The sequence below is a fragment of the Aythya marila genome, assembly GCF_965140915.1.
Source record: "Aythya marila genome assembly, chromosome: 5".
In the NCBI taxonomy this organism is placed as follows: Eukaryota; Metazoa; Chordata; class Aves; order Anseriformes; family Anatidae; genus Aythya; species Aythya marila.
In genome coordinates this window covers 23,133,581-23,152,899 of record NC_139046.1, presented here as the reverse complement: position 1 = coordinate 23,152,899, position 19,319 = coordinate 23,133,581, and the positions used below count along the sequence as shown (strand labels likewise).

The window sequence follows — 19,319 nt, the reverse complement described above, 5'->3', positions numbered from 1 at the left end:
AAATACTATGCAATTAAGAGGAGATTAAACTAATACAACAGTACGTGATTTTTGATGTGACTTCTGTTTCTACACCCTTCGATACAAGAACTCTAAACCTTAACCCATGGTTGAGTAAGAACACAAATACCAAACTGCTACACAGTTATGACAACTATGAAATATGGTAACTTTAAAGAGTTTCCTTGAAACAGGTCTGCAAATTAGCTGATTTATACATCAGAACAAGTTCATTGTGCCCACAAGTGGTAAGTTTTCCTAATGTTCTTTTATTTAAAAAAAAAAAAAAAAAAAAAAAAAAAAAGGAGCCAAACACTGCCCTGGTGCTCTTCATTGTTATAAAGTAGACTCTGAAGTATCAAGTGAACTACATAAAAGCAAAGAACTCCAACTGATGCAGAGTTTAAAACTAGGTTTACAAGTTCCTATTTTATTGGCATGGATGTATTTCTAAACTTAAAAACCCTTCTGGCAAGTTATCTCAATTTCTTATGACAAAATTTCTCACAACACACAAATATTTACAACATATACATATTTTTTCAGTCTTTTACAACTGGTTCTTAAAAGACAAACATTTTATAGGTTACCACAGAACAAAAGCTGTGACTTAGTTGTTTTTAATTTCATAAAACTATCATAAGTTAAAGTGAATAGATTTTCTTTAAATTCCTTGTAGCATTTTACAAGTGCAACAGAAAAAATATGAAGAACCAATTCAGGATAGCTGCAGTTCATTGGATAAATGTTGCCCGTTGTAATCACATTATTTCACAGCAAATTCTTGAAAAAATAAGCACCAATCATTCTTGCAAAGAACAATTTTATCTAAAAGTATTGAAAAGTGTTAAATACAAGGTGTTTAATTTACATAACAAGCAATAAATACACCATATCCAAACTTTTATTCTGCATACTGCTACCCTTGTACATATAATGTACTAAAAAGTCAGCAAATTGTCAACACCTTTTAATTTTTTTTTCTTTTTTTTAAAGAAATCAATTTGACTTCCAACCAACGGTTTGCTACTATAACAAAGGCCACAAACAGTACGTCTGGGACAGCATACAGTGTTAAAACTGACAAACTCCAAGGGGAAAAAAACATCTAGCAAATAAATTGAAAAGCTGTAGTTCATTGCTGGTGATATTAACATATACTAGAAAACCTTAAATATGCTGCTACTATGATTTTTTTTTTTTTAATTGTTTAGTCAAATATTGTAAGAGCAAACTAATGCTCTTACAGATCAAAAATAATTGTGTAGCCACACTGTATTCTCATTGTCCTGCATGGAAAAGATTTGATGCAATTTCATAACTTTGCTTGAGCCTTTATTTTACAACAGAGCATTACCTCTTACTCTAACTTAGAATTGCACATAAGAAGGCTATTAAAAAGTACAATAAAAATCTGCACAAATCAGACTTAAGAAGAGTCAGTATGCTGTACACTTTCTACAATATTATGTTGATAGGTGAATAAACAATAAAGAAGTGCTGCCACTAAGTCTTTCAGAGAGTTCTTCAGTTGAGGAATAATCAAATGGAATTTTTATTGTTTTTTTTTTTTTTTTAATTTTTAAATTTTTATTTTTTAAAAATGACATCCAGGTCAGTTTAAGACCTATAAGCTTATGCATTGAGCCTTAAAGACTGATCTTCTCTCCTCCTGGAAGAAATATCAATATCTATTGAATCCTTGCCAACAATGAGCCTTAACCTCTTTGCTGGAGGAAGAGGAATAAAGTCATCGAATTCATCATCATAATCATCTTCCTCTTCATCATCTTCTTCTGATGAAGATTCATCTGCTGTTTCCTCCTCATACTGAGCATAATCATCTACCTCCATTCTCGACTCCAAAAGGGAGAGAGTTTCACTACAACACACACCATTTTCATGAAGGTCTTCAGGGTACGTTCCTCGGTTTTCTTCCTCTCGTTTTAGCTGTATTTTTAATTTTGTTGAACTATTGCCTGATCCTGAGTTAAACCCATTATTTAGCTTTGCTACATATAAATTATTATCTTTTTCATGGTCTTTACTTAATTTGATGCTTATTTTTGAAGAATTCATTCCATCATTTTCTTGGTCATTTGCCTTGCTACTGCTATCGTGGCGTCTACGAAGAGTCAGTTTAGGGATCCCAGAGCTATTTTCAAGGATTAGTTGTGCATCATACCTCGTGATTCGTCTTTTCTTTTTACTTTTTGCAGTTCTAAAGCTGTCCTTCGCTTTAAAATTGTCAGATGTTACAACAGAGCAGCCACCAGATCCAGGGACGCAGTCTTTATAGCCAACAGGTGTCTCTACCACATTATTCCTCTCTCCGTGTTCTGAATGAGAACTGATCAAATCTGGTACTTCATCGGTCACAGGTGTATTGTGCGTACTATCAGTTTCATCCGTTTTTGCAGGTGGTTTCACCACTTTTCCTTGTCGAGACTTCTTTTTTGACATGCCTGCATCGTTTTTCTGGCACCTAACCTCCCCTTTATGTGATGCTCCATGAGCCACATCATTTTCATTTGTCACATGAGACTGCTGCTCTAAAACGTCCGATCGCGTTCCAGTCAAGTTATTCTTATAGCTATCCAATGTATTTGGTTCAAGCTTTATGTCAGAGGTCTCCTTCAAACTCATCCTTGTTCTCATTGACCTCCTTGTTATGTATGTGCAGGGTGGTATATCACCATGCTCATGAGCACCTTTCACAGAATTCAGTTTATACTCCCTTGCTGCATGCCTTGTTAAGCATCCACTAGAGACTGCAACTTTGACTGGTCCCTCTAATTCTTTATCTTTTTTAATGGGCAAGTTTTTATATAAAACTACTTTAGGCTCTTTGAGAACTAAATTTCCCATTTCGAGCTTTCTAGAAGCGTTCTTCTGCTCTGGCCTTTTGCACTGATTTCTCAGCTTAATCTTCGAAAGTAAAGGCTTTGCAGGCTTTTTCAGTCTCTTTGGTACCCTGGAATTATTTAGATGAGTTAGTTTAGATGAGGTAGAATTTGATGATGCTGGAATTCTTGATATAGACTGTCTGGTTAATGTTCTATTTTTGCCGTTCTTTTTTACACCAATTGAAGATTTTCTGTTAGCTGCAAAAGAAAGAGGTGTTAATGACACTGATTTAACCCAAGGTTCCCACTCCCCAAACACTGTAGTTATTTTATTTATTTTTAATCAAAACTTTAACTAACTAAGGCTCTAGCAATCACTTTAATCAGAATATGTCAAATGGCCTATAGAGTATGCAGTAAGGAGACAAACTGACTAATGTGCAACTCAGAGATGAAAAGATTGTCAAAAAAGTCAAAAGTACTTCTACATTCCAGGTACACTTCCCTTACTACCTCTAATATATGCAGTTTGGTGGGTTTTTGTTTGTTTTATTTTTATTCAGTTTCTTCTTCTACTGAATTTTCCACAAATTGATCCTGCATGATCCTCAGCATTTACTGAGCATTATTCCAACAAAAGCAGAGGATCAGCAAGCTCTTGTTTTAATCCCAGGATTTTTTCTTTTGGGGAGACAAACCCAAAACTTAACTACTGTAATGATTTCATTTTCAAGTCTCCAGTTGTCTGTTACTTACAGCGATAAGCAACTGAGCATAGCCTGCTCAAGCAAAGCTACAACTCCAAAGCTTTATAGCTAGAGATCATATAACTGGGAAAAGGTTGTGGTTTTTTTTTTTTTGTTTGTTTGTTTTGTTTTTCAGCTTCAGAGCAGCAAACAGGAGACATATGGAACCAAAATATTTGAAGTGACTCAAAAACTGTTCAGTTAAGTCAAAGTTGAAATTACTTATATCTTGCCTATATTCTGTGAGGAAAAAATGAGACTTCTCTTCATCAAGTAGCGAGTGTCAAGAGCATCAGAAACAAAAAACCCCTCCCATTTCTTCTGAGATTACTAACTGTACACTGTCACTTCAGAAGAGGTATTTAAACTATCAGTCCTGGATGTGTAAAGGGAATAGGTGCTCAGTTTAAAGCATCTCTACAGGAAGTGACTATTTTGCTTGGTAATCTCAACTAGGAGTATTTATATAAAAACTGTTTTCCTACGGAATGTAGATACCTCAAGCTCTATGAGCTTTCTTTCCTAAGCAACAGTACTGCATGTGATTATTTCCCATATTTCTGAAGTATGTAACTTCCCAACAGAGCTCTTTAGCTGACAAATTTAGAAATATGTCACTAGCTATTAGCTACTGGTGTACATAAAAAACGAAAATGAGAACATACAAACAAAATAAGAATGTACTACCTTTCATCACAGAAAGGCTTAAGGAAATCTGTTAAATTGCTATATAAATTACCTTTGGATTCCTGAATCAATTAGTTCTAAAAAACAGTATTTGAGACGCATCTCAACATTAAGACAGCAATTCCATCACAGTGAAAGTTTTTCATTTTTTTATGAATCCTTTAGTCCTGCACTCCAAGTTTTTCCCATACTTACTTGCATTAGCTTTTTCCTGAGTGGTATCTGCATCAGTGTTAGAGCTGACAGACTGGCTGTCTGAATTTTTGCTGCTGTCACCCAACTTTTTGAGTCTATTCAATCGTTTATCTGTTTCTCTCAGTCCATATTTACTATTAATCACAGGAGTAGGTGCAGGCAATCCCACTCTTGATTTAAAAGCACCAGTTCCGCGTCTGTAAAGAAGAGGATGACAATATATTAATAGCTGTTAGTATAAACTTACATCTTTGTTTCATATGTTAGTCTGAATCTTGTTGTGTTTGGATAAACAATATCAAGAACCATTGAATTTATTAACATTTTATTAAAACAGCCTACAAATATCCACATAGATATCTCTTTTCAGCAAGAAGTTCCGAAATACCTTCCATATATTTATTGGAAGAAGAACAAACCTAATTTGCAATTTTGCTTTTTGTCTATTTTAGTACGTTTTCATAATGAAGTTATACAGGTGAAAATGAAATACAGTAGTTCAAAACACTACTTGAAATCAACTGAGGTAACAGTTTAAATTAATTATTTTTCTTACTCACAACAGCCTAATTAAAAAAAAGCTAGCTGCAGTTACAATGCTTGTTACTGCATCAGCAAGAGTTATAAAGTGCATAAAATCGAATAAGATTATCTCATATTTCTGTTTACTTTTGGAACTGACATACTTTTAGTCTTTATTTACCACAAAAACATCTGAGTTAACTTGAAACTTTTTTTAAAAAAATTAATCACAGAAAAGGGTGGAGATTAAGAATTCCATCACTTGCATTTCAAACACTACTACCATGTTCACTTTGGTACTTGTCATCCAGTAAGCTTGCACTTTGGAGAATTATCGAAGACAACTTCAGTTTGGATTCCAGTGTGCTGCACTGGAAGAAAATCCACAAAGCGTAACCAAAAGTACGCCGGAAAGAGATTGGAGAGGATCTCAAGTGTCACAGGGTTAAATATTATTATGCATATACAATAATTGTTCTCAAATTAACTGGTATTTCTTTGATATGGAACATTCTTTCAGTATTATTTTCAATTCCACAAATTACAGGCAGCTAAAATAAGATACTAGGCTGAACCCAGCACAAGCAGCAGTCGCTTCAGATCAATGCCATAAATAACCACAACTGCCTTCTGACACAACTTCGGTGCCCAGTTATCCCAGTTAGACATCATGAACAGCATGCTCGCTCACCTAACAGTGTGAATGCACATTTTCTTGGTGATGGTTTTTGGAGGCTTAAAAATATTTGTACAGTGCTCATCTTCCCTCAGCTCCCAAGTATATCCCCTAGGCTCTTACAAGTCTAGCATTTTAACATTACAAAACTAACAATCTTTGCAGAATAGTCAAAATGTCATCACTTAAAAATTATTTTTCCTGGTGTTCAGTGAGATGACTGACTTCACTACACATCTCCTTTTTCATAACATAGTCATCCATTAGGTTGGCTTATCTGTGCTATTAAAGACTCATTTTCCCTTGCTCAGCTTCCTTAAACTCAAAACTTCCCATATTTGACTTCTGTAACATAATTTTGTGACTGAAAAGTAGATTCTTGAAATGAGAATTACCAAAGTCTTAGCTTTAAACTACAACATTTTCATGGACTTAAAATCCAAAGATGACTAGTTTGAAAAAATATTCTGACACAAGATCTTGGTCTGTCCTGCAAGGAAGTATGTCCATATTACATCAAAAGCAACAAAGAAACTTGAGCAAAAAGAAAAAGAAACATCTCTCTCCAAGAAGCAAGGAAAAATATTAAATGGTACCCATTTATTCAACACTTAACAGCTCCCAGGACTGATGTACATTTTTACTAATAACTCTTTAGATAAATCCTAAGACTGTAGCCTTCACTTGGAATGATCTACCAACATCATATGACCTTGGAGGCCCACAGCAGCAGGTCTTCCCTTGAATTGCAAGAATTGTTAGTGACCATAGTAGCTAGTAAAAATTAAGGTTGGTAATGAAACTATTTACATATGTATGCATTAAACTATTTCTCAATATTATTAATATTTTGTCCTTCATAGGTTTCTTCTCTCTACAATTAGCTCAAACTAACAGAATTGTTATGGGTTCTGCATAGTTCCTCTTGGAACCAGGCAAGGCTGGCACAAATCATGTTGAACCACCATGCTCAAGGTAAGAAGTTGTTTAGCCATGGCAGGAAACAACTATGAAATTCTTTCAACTGATTTTGTGAAGAAGCTAGGTTGTGATAACCTGGGTAAAAAACAAATAGAAACAAGTTTGCTGTTATGGTGCAATGGACAGATACAGTCAAGTACTGTCCAAACTTGTAGACCTTCAATAAACAATTAAGTTCTAGTAATATAAGGTGAAAACTACTTTGCCTATTTCCATCAGAACAGGACTTCAGATTAAGAGAGAAATTTGCCTTCTCTAGTGGAAAAAAAAAAAAAAAAAAAGCTGCCATTAGGAGCCAGATGCTAATGAGCTCATAGCAGCTAAACTGCTTTTCCTTGCAATTCTACCTTATTCAGAAAAATATTTTGAAGAATCTAGACTACTTTTTGTCATTCTGGCTATTTCTAAGACAGAAAACTAAAAGAAAAACAGAATGCAGGAGTTATCAGGAAACAAGATAATTCAGTAACAATTAAAAAAAATCATTATGATGAATAATTAGAAGGCAATAATAATATATCAAAGATTGGAGTACTCATAACCAGGTGCCTTCAGTTTCACAAAATATATCATGAATATGCCCAATTGGGAAACTTATTTATATCAACTTTCAATTGGAAACTTACTTATATCAACACATACCTTTCACAGGTGTAACATTCGCAGTATTCATTATTTTCTCCAAAAAATCCATCTCCGTAGTAACAAGAGATTTCTTCTCCAGGCTCAATATCTCTTAGAGCTTTCACACATGCTGTATCTCTTCCAGTTGACACAAACTTGGGAAGAAGATGACAGGAAGGGGAGGAAAAAAAAAGTAAAAGAAAGGCTAGTCATTAAGGTTGAACAGTATCTAAGTGAGAAAACAAGAAGTAAAACAGCTGGGGAGGAAAAGGTGAAGGGACAAAAAAAATATAAGAGTGGGGTGTTTTATTTATTTATTTTTAATGTCTTGCTTACCTTACAGTTAGGTCTGCAATCTGAAAAAGGTCCAAAAGATAAAGTCAATTAACTGTTGATAAGACCTGAAACATGAATAGTTGTAGATATCTAAAGTAAGGATTCACTCTGACTTCAGTAACTCTAGAATCTCAACTAAATACTGGGAGTCATATTAGTATTGCATGAAGGTATGTACCAGGAGATATTCACTTTGATATCATTTGGTTCCTGAGCTCTTCTTATGCTACCTGCAAGTTTTCAAATTCCCTCATTTTTAAGGTAACAGGGTTTATGGTAAATCCTACTCACTTCTCCTTCAGCATACAAATGCAACAGAATAAGCAAAGGGTCTGCGTACAAGATTGAAGGAGCCACAATGAGTTCACCTAAAAAATACGTTACAGCTGACTACGTTCACAAACTTTGCTACAGCAAGACAGAGTAGACCCCAATGCGCTCCACTAATTCAACCGCCAGTTCCAAAACCTCTGTGAAGGAAGAAGGCATCACTTTCCAGAGCCTCCTTTTACTTTCCCAGTTCATAGCTCATTAGCTGTTGTTTGTTAAACTCCCAACAGAGCTTTGTCCTGCACTACTCCAGTATAACAGATTCAGGTATTTTCTCTAAATTCCCGTGTCATTTATCTCACATACAATAACACCTTTGAACAGAATTGCTTGTGTCATTCAACGTAGTTCCTATATTCGTTACTCACCATGATTGATAAATGCAGCAGGACCAAGCCACAGCTGTGCACAGTTTTTCCGTGTGGAATACATTACACTGAAGTCGTTTTCCCCATGTCTCAGCAGCATGTTTTCTTCCATTTCTGATAGTTCGGCAATACACCCAACGAGTAATTCTATTTTATCATTCCGTTTCCTTTATTGTAAGTAGTAGTAAAAATAAGAATATGTATCAAAAATTACGAAGTATAATAGCATGGCATTTCTTCACAAAAAAAAAAAAAGCTGTCAATAGTTAGGATAAGTATATTTTTTCATCTATATGAAATAAATGTTGTATTTGGTACCGTGTAGTACTATATACAGTATTGTATAGTACTATATAGTACTGTATATATATACAGTGTATATATGTATGTGTATATATATATATATAGTACTATACAGTACCAAATGCATCACTTCTGACAGACATCACCATCATTGTTTCTATGGTCTCTGAAGAAACAAGCAAGAGACTGAGAGTCGATTACTTCATCTACTACAGTTGTTAAAACTAAAATGATTTTTTTTTCATTTTTACTTACTCCCTCAAACCAAGCATTTTAAGTGCAAAATTATCCTTTTATAGGGACTGCTAAACATTCCTTATTAGCATTATGTCTGAACAGTAGTTTTCAAACTACTGACTATTTTCCAGCTATTTTGGAGCACGACTTTTGTTTGTCTCGCTCAGGTTGTCAGGCAAGATTTTGAGCACAAGAAGTTGATTCATTTTCAACACATCTAAATATACAAAGCTTCTACCCCAAAGAATCAGGCAAGGGAGAATTAAAAACAAAATCACACACACACAAAAAAAAACAAACCACACACACACACAAAAAGATTATACCATGATTGTGGAACTTCCAGCTATAGTCATGATATAGAAACTGGCCTCAGCCTTCTTGAAGCTTGCTCTCCCACATATTGAGGCCCCAGCCCCACAGTAACAGCATGGTTATTTGGTATGCTGCCAGTGTAATGCCTAGCCACTCAATCCTACCCAGCACAGAATAGCATATCATCATCCCGGATGTGCTGTTACGAGCATCCAGAGACACACAGCAAAGCAAACAGAAATGTCTGGGGGAGGGAGGAGGTGAGGAAAGGGAAAATTAATTTTAAAATCTGGGTTAATTTGGCTATCTTGTAGTGCTGCCACTGACAGGTCTATCTTGAAACTCAAACAGGAAAAAAGGAGAAGGGAAAAATACACCAGGGTTCCAGCTTTGTGCTTCCAAGAGATATTTATCTTTCACAATCAAAATATGCAAATAACATCCTTCAGTTTCACAATGGTAGAAAACTCATTCCTCCCCTCAATTACCTGTTTTGTAACAAATCTGACATCATCCGAGTCTTGACATGGGTTTGTTTCTCATAGCAAACGAATGACTAATGATTTGAGGAAAATAATTATCCGACAGAAACAAGATAACAAATGTGTATATTGAAAACTCTGTGACTAAGTCCAGCTATACAAGGGAATACCTCATGGATGCATGTAGCATGTATTAACTAGTCAAAGAAAAATTCCCAAATTTGATTTATAAGTAGAAACAATAAATAACAGGCAGAAACAGAATGCAACAGTAAGCTGTATTACTTACCATTCTTTCGTTGCAACTATTTTGGCTCCGTTTTGCTCAGAAGAATACCGATTACAAGGCAGTATCTCAAACCCACTGTCAGTTGCAAACATCCGTAAATAAATAAATACCTGCAATGAAAGAAAAAAAAAAATACTGTTCTGTTAAAAGCAAAACAAAAAAAAAAAAAGCAAGAAAAGCTGTATATAAAATGACGTAAGAAAGACAAAAGAAATACATTGCAAAGGAATGTTTTGTGCTGAAATGCATATATTTATGTTTTTAAATAATGCGTATAGTTAAGATGTTAACCTTATAACCTTATTTCTTCAAAGTGACTTGCAAAAATTCTCACATGGATAACGTGACCATCCAAAAAATTTAAAGCAGTTGAAGATGCCTTGAATGGAACGAAATTGGCCCTGCTAGTGAAAATGGATAATTTCTTCTTTAAGTCACTGAATACTTGTGTTCAAGAATTCTTCCCGGGTCTTTAAGAACCACTCAGACCTAACAATCTCATCGAGTCCAATTTTATTGATTTCTCCATGAGAAGTCTAGCTACTGAATTCAGGGACTGCTGGATCAGTTCAAGTTTTCAAGTTGTTCCTTTTGGTGGCTTTAGTTAAAAGAGAGGTTTTATTACTCAAAAAAACATTTTTAGAAGGCAGCATTTGCTGTTACTTTATTCTATGCTACTACATTTGATCCATTTTAGACTAGGAAAAGGCCAATTCCTTTTGGATGTCTGTGCAAACAATATACTCTTTCTAGAAGGAGCTCTTTTTTTAAAAAAGTAAAACAATATTATAATTTCTTTGCAAATTTGTGTGTCAACAACCTTCGTGCTATACACAAAATTCATTTTGGGATGTTAGAAGTGGAGGAAGCAGAATGATGTTTCTACGTAAATGCCCTATACCCAAAATAGCTGAGGTATACTGCGGTATCAGGGCTTCTCCCTTTTCCTTCATCTTTGACCCACAATTTGATTTACAGTAGCTGTACATTAGAACAAACCCCAAAATCCATAATGAAAACAAACCCAAACCAAGAGTAACAACAAAAAAGTCCTCCAAACTCTTTTCTCCCAGCAGTAGGACTTCTCTCTTCTGCTGAGGACTTAAGCCAATAGCAGAAGGAACTTTGTTTTTTTCTACATGTCTATTAAATAAAAGGCAATGGAAAGTTAGCCTTTTCCCAAACCCCCTTCTCAAGTTCTCTGGGTTTTGAAAAACACAGGAAGTTCATGTTAAAAAGCAGTCAAACAAGTAATATATAACAGAGCAGCAGATTACTTCCCTTTACTACTGCTACAATCCTAAGAAACTTGTACATTTTCTTAGCCTTTCAACCATCTGAAAAAGCACATTAATTACAAATACACCTACATGTTCCTTGAACAACCTTTCCTGCATTTTGTTCTTGTTAAGAAAATAGTGCCGGGCCCAGTCACCTGACGTCAAGGACTTGAAGGCTTTTTCTAAGTGCTCATCTTTCTTAAAACGTTCAATCACCTCTTTTAGTTCTTCTTGCCTTCCTTTTATAGGTCGAAATCTGAAATAAAGAATAAAGCTATTCCAGTCCACTGTTATTCATTTGCAGTTCTTCCTCACAGTAACTCACAGCACATAGATCTTCTGCTAGCCAGATGAATGCATAAAGAAATCGACTCCTAGCATAAAGAAATTGACCATTATGCAATCAAATCACAGCCCCTCATTTCCTGAGATAAGGAGAAAGGTAAGGTAAAGCCAAGCGTACTGCTTGGAACTTTGAAGCCCTCTATTCTGCTGAGAGGCACATTTTATTTATAAAACAAATCGCTAAGATTGACCAACACAGTAACGTTTCAATATTTTCAACACCTCTCATTTGGAAAAAAAAACAACAGCTAAAGAACTAGTATAATAGAAGTGTCAGTGGTTAGGAGATTTAGGACAATTTAATATCACTAGAAACACATGTACAAGAAAATCCAGAAAATTAATTGGATGCTGCAAGTTTCCTAATAAAGGGATCTATGCACAGTTCTGGCTTTTGTAGTTGGGCTGGGAGATAGAAGTGTCATTTGAAATTTAAGCTCTTTACAACTTCACATGTTGCACTTAGGATTTTTTAAATAGCGAACAAACAATTAGATGATGCAACTGAAAAGTCTGAGTCAGAAGAAAAAAAAATCTCAAAATAGAAAATAAGGAACGATTTTCATGAGGGATTCCAGATCAGCTCTTGCCCTACCAAACAAACTTACTACTTGCATTCATAGAAAATACACCCATTAGTGACTTCACAAAGTTTTGATAATAAGTAACACATAGCACAGGTAAAAAACTGTAGGAGTGATCTTCCACATACCCATAGAGTTTTAAGATCTTTTCCCCAAAAATACTTGCTACAGAGAATTTACATAACTAAAAATCACTGGTAGACAAAAATCTGGAAATAAACCCCTGTATATTAGCAGAGAATTCTGGCTTCTTCCCAAAGCTTGAGATTTAAGACGAACTGTCCTTCATACATGTATTTTCAACAGAAAAAAAAATGGTTATGGAAAAAACAATGCCCTATATCAATGTAAGAAGGAGCAGCCCCATTTCTGAGCTACAAAACCATCAAGAGAAAGTAGAATTTTGAGATTATGTCAAATCTCTACAAATTATCTTTAAGCATATACCCACACATAGTTTTGAGGCAGAGGGAGGGCGTGGAGTTGTGTGCTTTTAATTGGATAGCACGCCCCAGGGGAGACATCAGAAAGATAGAGAATTCCTAGGGCCACAAGAAACAATTTTCTGTAGCTCCTTCTACAGCTCACACAGCGTATGACAGAACAGTTAAACAAGTTAATCTTATGGATTTAATCAAAAGCTGTTAAGACCTATTATTTGCTTCTTTAAGTGTATACCAGCTTCCTTATCTTTAGTGGGGATTTACCATATGGATTTTACTTCCCTCTTACTTACCAAATGAAGCCCGGATTTGACGACAAAAGCAAAAAAATGGGAAACACGTTCTTCAGTTGTTTAAGTTTGTGGAAGGAACTTCATCAGCTCCTTGGCTAATAACCCTAAGTGCTGCACATCCCAATTTTAGTTTAATTAGAAATAGCTAATAATGGAGGGGATTCATTAGGAAGAAAAATGCTGTATTTATGCTCCTGATACAATAAAGAAAGGCCTCCTAACAGTACTATCACTTCTAGGGACAGTGCAGGTTAATCAGCTTTCCATGCTTTTACACAGAACTATCTTCTCTGCAGTCTCCATCTGAAAAAGCTTCTGTGTAAGATAATGACTCTGCAAGTCTTCAGATCTTTTTGAATATTGCAAAAAAAATATCAGCATAACCCTGTGAGCTTTCAGAGCAGAAGATACAGTACGTAGTTCTGAGGGACTTCAGGTAAGTATTCTTCTGGCTGGGATTAGAGCTAAGAAAATTACAGTATTTCTGTCAAGAAACAGATGATGCGCTTCTAAAACATACCCACTTAAAAATGAAGCAAATATTACACCAAAGTTTCAAATTAAGATTTTAATTAAAAAAAAAAAAAAAAACCAACACAACATACTTATCCTCTCTCCCTCCGAACAAACTGCCTAACAAGCTGGTGAGACCTTATTGTGGAAGAAAATTCCCTTCAGATGACACACTTGGCATTTTAATCTGTAATACAAAGTCCTCCTCAACTCCCAGTCAGATACAAGCTGGAGACAATCTTCCAGTTAGCCTAAAAATACAAAGGAGCTCTCCCAGGTTTGATAGTCCTAACTCATAAAGCATCCTCAGGTATGACAGGAATTCAAAATGAGATTGCCTGAACTGAAGCTGACTAGTTTCAGAAGATGACACTTGTTTTCAGTTGGAATCGTTGACACCTCTCAAAACACAGACCCCTCTGTACTGCAGCACAAGTACAGAGCATACGCCACGCACAAACCTGACAGGTCAGCAGTTTGTTTACACCTGTAACTACAAACGTTACACGAGGAAAAGGAGTAGGATTTGCTGCTAAAAACTGGTCTTCGGCCATTCTTTCTGGGCTAAATGCACGACTGCCCTCTCCTTTTCATTTTCTGTGTTAAAATTGATCTCTTTTTCCCTAGAAGAGCTATCTGCAGGAAAAACCATCACATTCAATATTGCATTAGCATCTGAAAGATGTTTTGCGCTGATAGACACAATAATACATTAAGCAGCATTTTGGTTCAAGCTGGCTAAAGAAAGCAGCATCTTAACTCCCAGGAAGAAAAAAAAAAATAAAAGCAGATGCAAAGCTTAAACAGTGTCTCTTAACACACCTACAGAAAAAGAATCTACAGCCTATGTTTTCTAGGGATTAGAAGCACATCTAATAGTCCCAAAGTGGCTCTCTTATTTCCCTTCTTCCACAACATATTGTTCTCAGAGGCTGACTAGACACCTAGCCTGGACTACTTACCATAAGTAGCTCAGAACCAGGCACCAATCCTGCATACCTCTACCAATCACATTCAACACGTGTTTCTGCAGTTTTGTTTTTTTTTTGGTCATTCCACACCACTAGGAGAATTCCTTTACTAGTCTAGCTGTAACTCATGCATTATCATTCCTGGCAAGCAGGAACAGTATGTCCCCGAGCCTTGAAAAGACCAAAAAGAAGGCTAGAAAACGGTGAAGGGATAGCAAACAAATCAAACCATTAAAAGGTCAGGTAATGTTAGGGTGTACGTCAGGCATTTGAAATCTGAAATGGGAACTGGGTCTTTTGGAGTACATGACTCCTTAGCCAAGGGTTCAAAAATCTTAGCAAGGATCTCCTGCAGCATCTCTACCAAAATGTTTTACTGAGATTACTTACATGGCAAAGAGACAAAAAGACAAAAAGGTGTCCAAGCAAGCAACAGAAGTGTCCAAAGGTACGTGGAAAGAGACTGGAAACCAGCAACATGATGTAGAGCATCTCACTTCAAGGGTTCCCAAAACTCAGTGCGACAGGATGCCGCTTTGTACCTTGAGGTAGCGAGCTTTTCACTGCTCACCAGCACATGTAACTGCACTGAAAGCACGAAGACTGAGCTAGTAGAGAACACTGCGAGGCCGATTCCACACGAAAGCCCCGGTACTTTCAAGTGGCTATCGCCATATAGACTGGAACAGGTACCTGCCGATTTGAGACACTACGGAAGCCGACGTGCCAAGAAAGCCTAAAACCTTTACCTTCCTTAAGAACCCGAGGGCCTGCTGTATTTAATAGAGACACTTGACTTCTCCAAGGAGCATTATGAAATGTTCCTACAAGGAAGCCAACTAGTTATGAGAAACTATTTTAAGTGCTACAATTTTGGTGTTACAGGGCTTCCTCATTCACACACGACATTAACAATCTATTTATCTACTGGAAGCATCTACATGACTGTTTACCAACACCACAAAGAGATCCTGAAGAGACACTGCAGCTAAATGTATTAAAAAAAAAAAAAAAAACATACCTAAAAAGGCTTTTGTGTGTCAGTAAAATGGGAGAGTACTTCAAAGAGAAAGAGAGACAGAGAGCACAAAAAAACCCCAAACAACAATCCCAAAACTCCCAACAAAACAAGACACCCCCGTCTCTGAACAGAGAGCCAACTGAAGCCTGAATTATGCTGATCCAAACTTCTGGTTTGCTCCCATGAATAGCACCTGTATAAGATTCCATCATGGAAACTGGACAAGATGCTCTTTGAACCTGACCACAGGCACTGACTCCTTGAGCTATCCTACAAACAGCTTCAGGGACCAAGTCTCACAGACCATGGATGGAGTCTGCTGCAAAACAGTCTGGCTGTTAGAAGTAAGCTAGGAATGACAAACTCAGCTATCCCAGTATCCTTACAAGCTGCAGAATAGAAAACTTTAAATTTCCATAAGAAATATTTATTTTTCCCTAGTCACCAAGATCAAAAAAATAACCTTAGGCTACTGCAATTTTCAAACCAGCTAGAGGATGATCTTATCCCAGTTAAGGACCAAACTGAGGCTGTCTCAACAAGCAAGACGTAGGAAAATGGCTTGGTGAAGCAAAGCTCTTTCTCTCTCAAGTTTCTCTTACCTCCGGAATACTTAAAGAATCTTGAAACTCCAAGGTATAAAGCCAAAGGTCAGTGAGATGCTTGCCTATAAAGGAAGTTAAAGGAGAGGTTCTGGTAAGTTCAGAAGCACAGCACCTTCCTCAGTCACTGAGAGCAGTGAGTTTGAACAAAAAGGATAACAGGCCCTGAGAGGGTTCTGCAATAGAACCCCATGTAATGCGTGCATCTGACAGCACCACCGCATGGCAAAGAGTTTTGCTGCTAGGCCTAACTCTTAAATTCTGACTGGGAATGCCAGGAAGAGTGAATTTATCAAAACACAGCATCCCACTGGCCTCTCTCATCAACAAGCCCTTGATAGGTATTTTACTTCAGTGGCTGTAGAAAGACAGCAAATTACTGTTTAGCTCATTCCAGAGATTCAGCACAAAGCTAGCACTGCAAGGCTGTTGAACATTTCAAGACAGTATAACAAGAGCTGAAAAGAATCTGTTTATAATCAAAGTGGAAACAGTTTTTTAGTTAACATTCCCCCCCCAGTTGTTCCACGTTTAACTGCCAGTGCTGTTATCAGAAAAAAAGATGCCATATTCTTTCAAGGCCGAAGTTCAAGATCTCATTTTTTAATGATAATCTGCTTTACTTAAAATTTCTTGCACATACCACTGTGGTCAAAGCCCAAATACAGCCTAGACAGAAGTAACAAAAATTCCAGCAGCCACAAAAATCCATTCTTCTTAATATAGCTGGCAAATAAATGCATTTTTCAATAAATGCTAGGGACAGAACACAGCAGGGAAAGCCCACGTCCCTTCATTCTTACCCTGCCACTCCACACAGCAAATTTAACTTAACAGTCAGCTTGACTACTGTGTGTAAGCCTCTCCATCCTCTGGAAACAGAACACTTCTTAATGCAGTGCAGCTAAAGGTGCAACTAGAAAAAACGTGCAAGAGTAGCTTTGTTTTGTTTTTTTTTAGGTCCAAAACATTCAGCAGCAGCAGAGCAGCTAATTCCAATGTGTCACTGTCTTTGGAAAGGAGGAGAGAGGAGGAAGAGAACCAGGAGCAAGTTAGACAACTTTACTGAATTCAGTAAAGTACAAAATAAAAATAGGGGAAGATGGAATTTACACCGAAGTCAAAGTCATTTTTGGCAGTAAGCACACAGACACTGGTGTCTGAAGAACATACAAACTTCAGAATGAAAAAGCGTATCACTGCATAAAAGAGCTGCGTGCCTCTAACACAACATCTCCACAGTGCCACAATGCCAAAAACAAACTACAAATGGCCGTGCCACCTCCCTCAGCAGGTGCCAAATAACTTCTTCTACCTCTGAACTCTATTCAGTCAAGATGACTCTTGACTCCTTTAATTATTAGCTTGCAGTAAGCTGAAGAGAAGAGATTCAGCACAGACCCGTGGATGTAAGCGATATGGATCTGCTCTGCCCTTTTTGCCTTTATTGCCACAGGGACTCCAAGGGGCAGAGTGGCACAACCTGTCGAGCTCAGGAATGAGCAACTGCTTACACTGTGCTCTGGAGAGAAAGCAGCTTCAACTACACCATCCCCAAACACGCCTTCTCACCTTTGCTCTGGAAAACAATTGTTCTTAAAGCTTGCTCCTTCATCAGACAAAACCACCAGTTTATAACTTCACTCAAAGCAGCAGCACAGAGCTCAGAAACACCCCTAACTTCTCCTGATACAGGCTGTGATGGGTTTGACTTCCTCAATTGCCAGGAAACTTAAGACGGAATTGCTTTCAGTGATCCCCAGCACGATGCTGAAGTTTGAGGGTATCAGGAAACAAGAGGGACAGGTAAGAGCAGCAGTATGATCAAGAGACTTGCTTAAGATTGAAATACTGACACTAGGCAATCTGTTACAAGGTGGATTAGCAATCGACACACGCAACTTCGGGACCCAGCCTCAGCCTGGGGAAAAGCAACTGAGTATAGCACTGGTGAGATAAGCAACAAGTCACTTTTTCCAATTGTCAGTTTTAATCCCTAGTGTTTGACAACCTTCAAACCAGAAAATAATAGTTTGCAAAACAACAAATGGGTTTTGTTTTTTTCAAACAGAACACGCATACAAACCGTATTAATGATACACACAGGATAGCCTTTGTCTGCTTTCACATGAGTTGTACAAGAAATGACAAAACCTCTTGGAATATCTACATTTGACAAGATAATTCTTACTATCACTTTTTTTTTTTTTTTTTAAAACAAACAAACAACAACAAACTACTAACCTGCTCTTTTGCTGAGATATGAGCTACCAATATGAGGAAGATGAGCAGATGGCCTGTAAAAAGAGGGCCAGAAGCTCTAGAAACAGATCTGCTTTTCTCTTGGAAATCCAAGATGATGAAAAAAAAAAAAAAAAAAAAAAGTAACTTTTGGGTAAAGCCTCTAAAGACATTTCCAGATACCTTTTATGCAGTCTGTCAAATCCTTGGTGGCAAGAAAAGATTTCAGCGAAACACTGGACAAATTCAGGTGGGGATCCAACCTAAATCTTTTGAGAACTAGCTTTCAGCTCTTCCAGACATTACTGACTTGACAGCTTACAAAGCTAACAGCCCAATTCCCAAGACGGAATTGGGGACCTTCATTTTATTGCCTCAAGGGAAAAAAAAACAAAAATGCAGTCAGGTTCTCATCACCACTCTACTACTGCGTCAGTATAAAGAAGATGGTAAACCAGAAGAGAAGAAAGAGTTTCCAGTAATCATCTAGATATTTTCCTAGAATTGTATACGTTTCTTCTCTGACCAACATACTCCTGGCAAAACCAGAGAACTTTACAAAATCAGTACTCAGGTACTGATATTTTGCAGTTGGTCTAGACTTTTCATATTCTCTTTCCCCAACCTCCCCTCAGAGTTATATGGCAACAAGCAATCTCCACAGTTGTAGAAAGACTGCAGCTTGTTAGACAGAACAAAGATAATCCAAGATATGTAGCTATAAAAAGCAGAAGTCATCACTGCACCAAAAGGCAAATGAGAACTATGCTGATATCTTTATTTTCATTCACTGCAATAACAGAAACCCTCTCAACTGGACATTAAGAAAGAGTTGAGAAGATGGGTTTCTGATGGAAGTTGTAAGCCCCACCTAAGTATTTCCCACAGCACTCCAAGATTATTAATTACTGGCTTTGACGACTGCCTGTAACTATTCTCCAGGTCTGAGAAAGAAGTACATGGTGATAGCCTTTGTGTAGTCTTTTCTTTCAAATTAATAATTCAAAAAGTATTTTATGCGTTGAAAACATCTGCAGAAACAATAATGTTTAAAAAAGCAGCCTCTCCAACTATTGAACAATATAGAAT

The 19,319-nt window shown here is 36.9% G+C and overlaps 1 protein-coding gene across 5 annotated transcripts in view; it reads right to left on the bottom strand.

The window, feature by feature from the left end:
- Window positions 1-319: 319 nt before the first annotated feature.
- Window positions 320-19,319, bottom strand: part of KMT5B (lysine methyltransferase 5B) — a 29,178-nt gene continuing 10,178 nt past the window's right edge. For 3 of the 5 annotated variants that reach the window (XM_082761533.1, XM_082761534.1, XM_082761535.1), the window contains exons 4-10: window positions 11,308-11,473; window positions 9,938-10,047; window positions 8,312-8,478; window positions 7,614-7,633; window positions 7,296-7,432; window positions 4,475-4,671; window positions 320-3,104 (exon numbers count right to left, since the gene is read on the bottom strand). In XM_082761533.1, coding sequence (XP_082617659.1) covers window positions 1,636-3,104; window positions 4,475-4,671; window positions 7,296-7,432; window positions 7,614-7,633; window positions 8,312-8,478; window positions 9,938-10,047; window positions 11,308-11,473 — 2,266 coding nt within the window. In that variant the 3' untranslated portion in view covers window positions 320-1,635. Of the gene's footprint in view, window positions 3,105-4,474; window positions 4,672-7,295; window positions 7,433-7,613; window positions 7,634-8,311; window positions 8,479-9,937; window positions 10,048-11,307; window positions 11,474-19,319 lie in introns of those variants that run through there. The other 2 variants (XM_082761537.1, XM_082761536.1) reach the window with 2 other exon arrangements.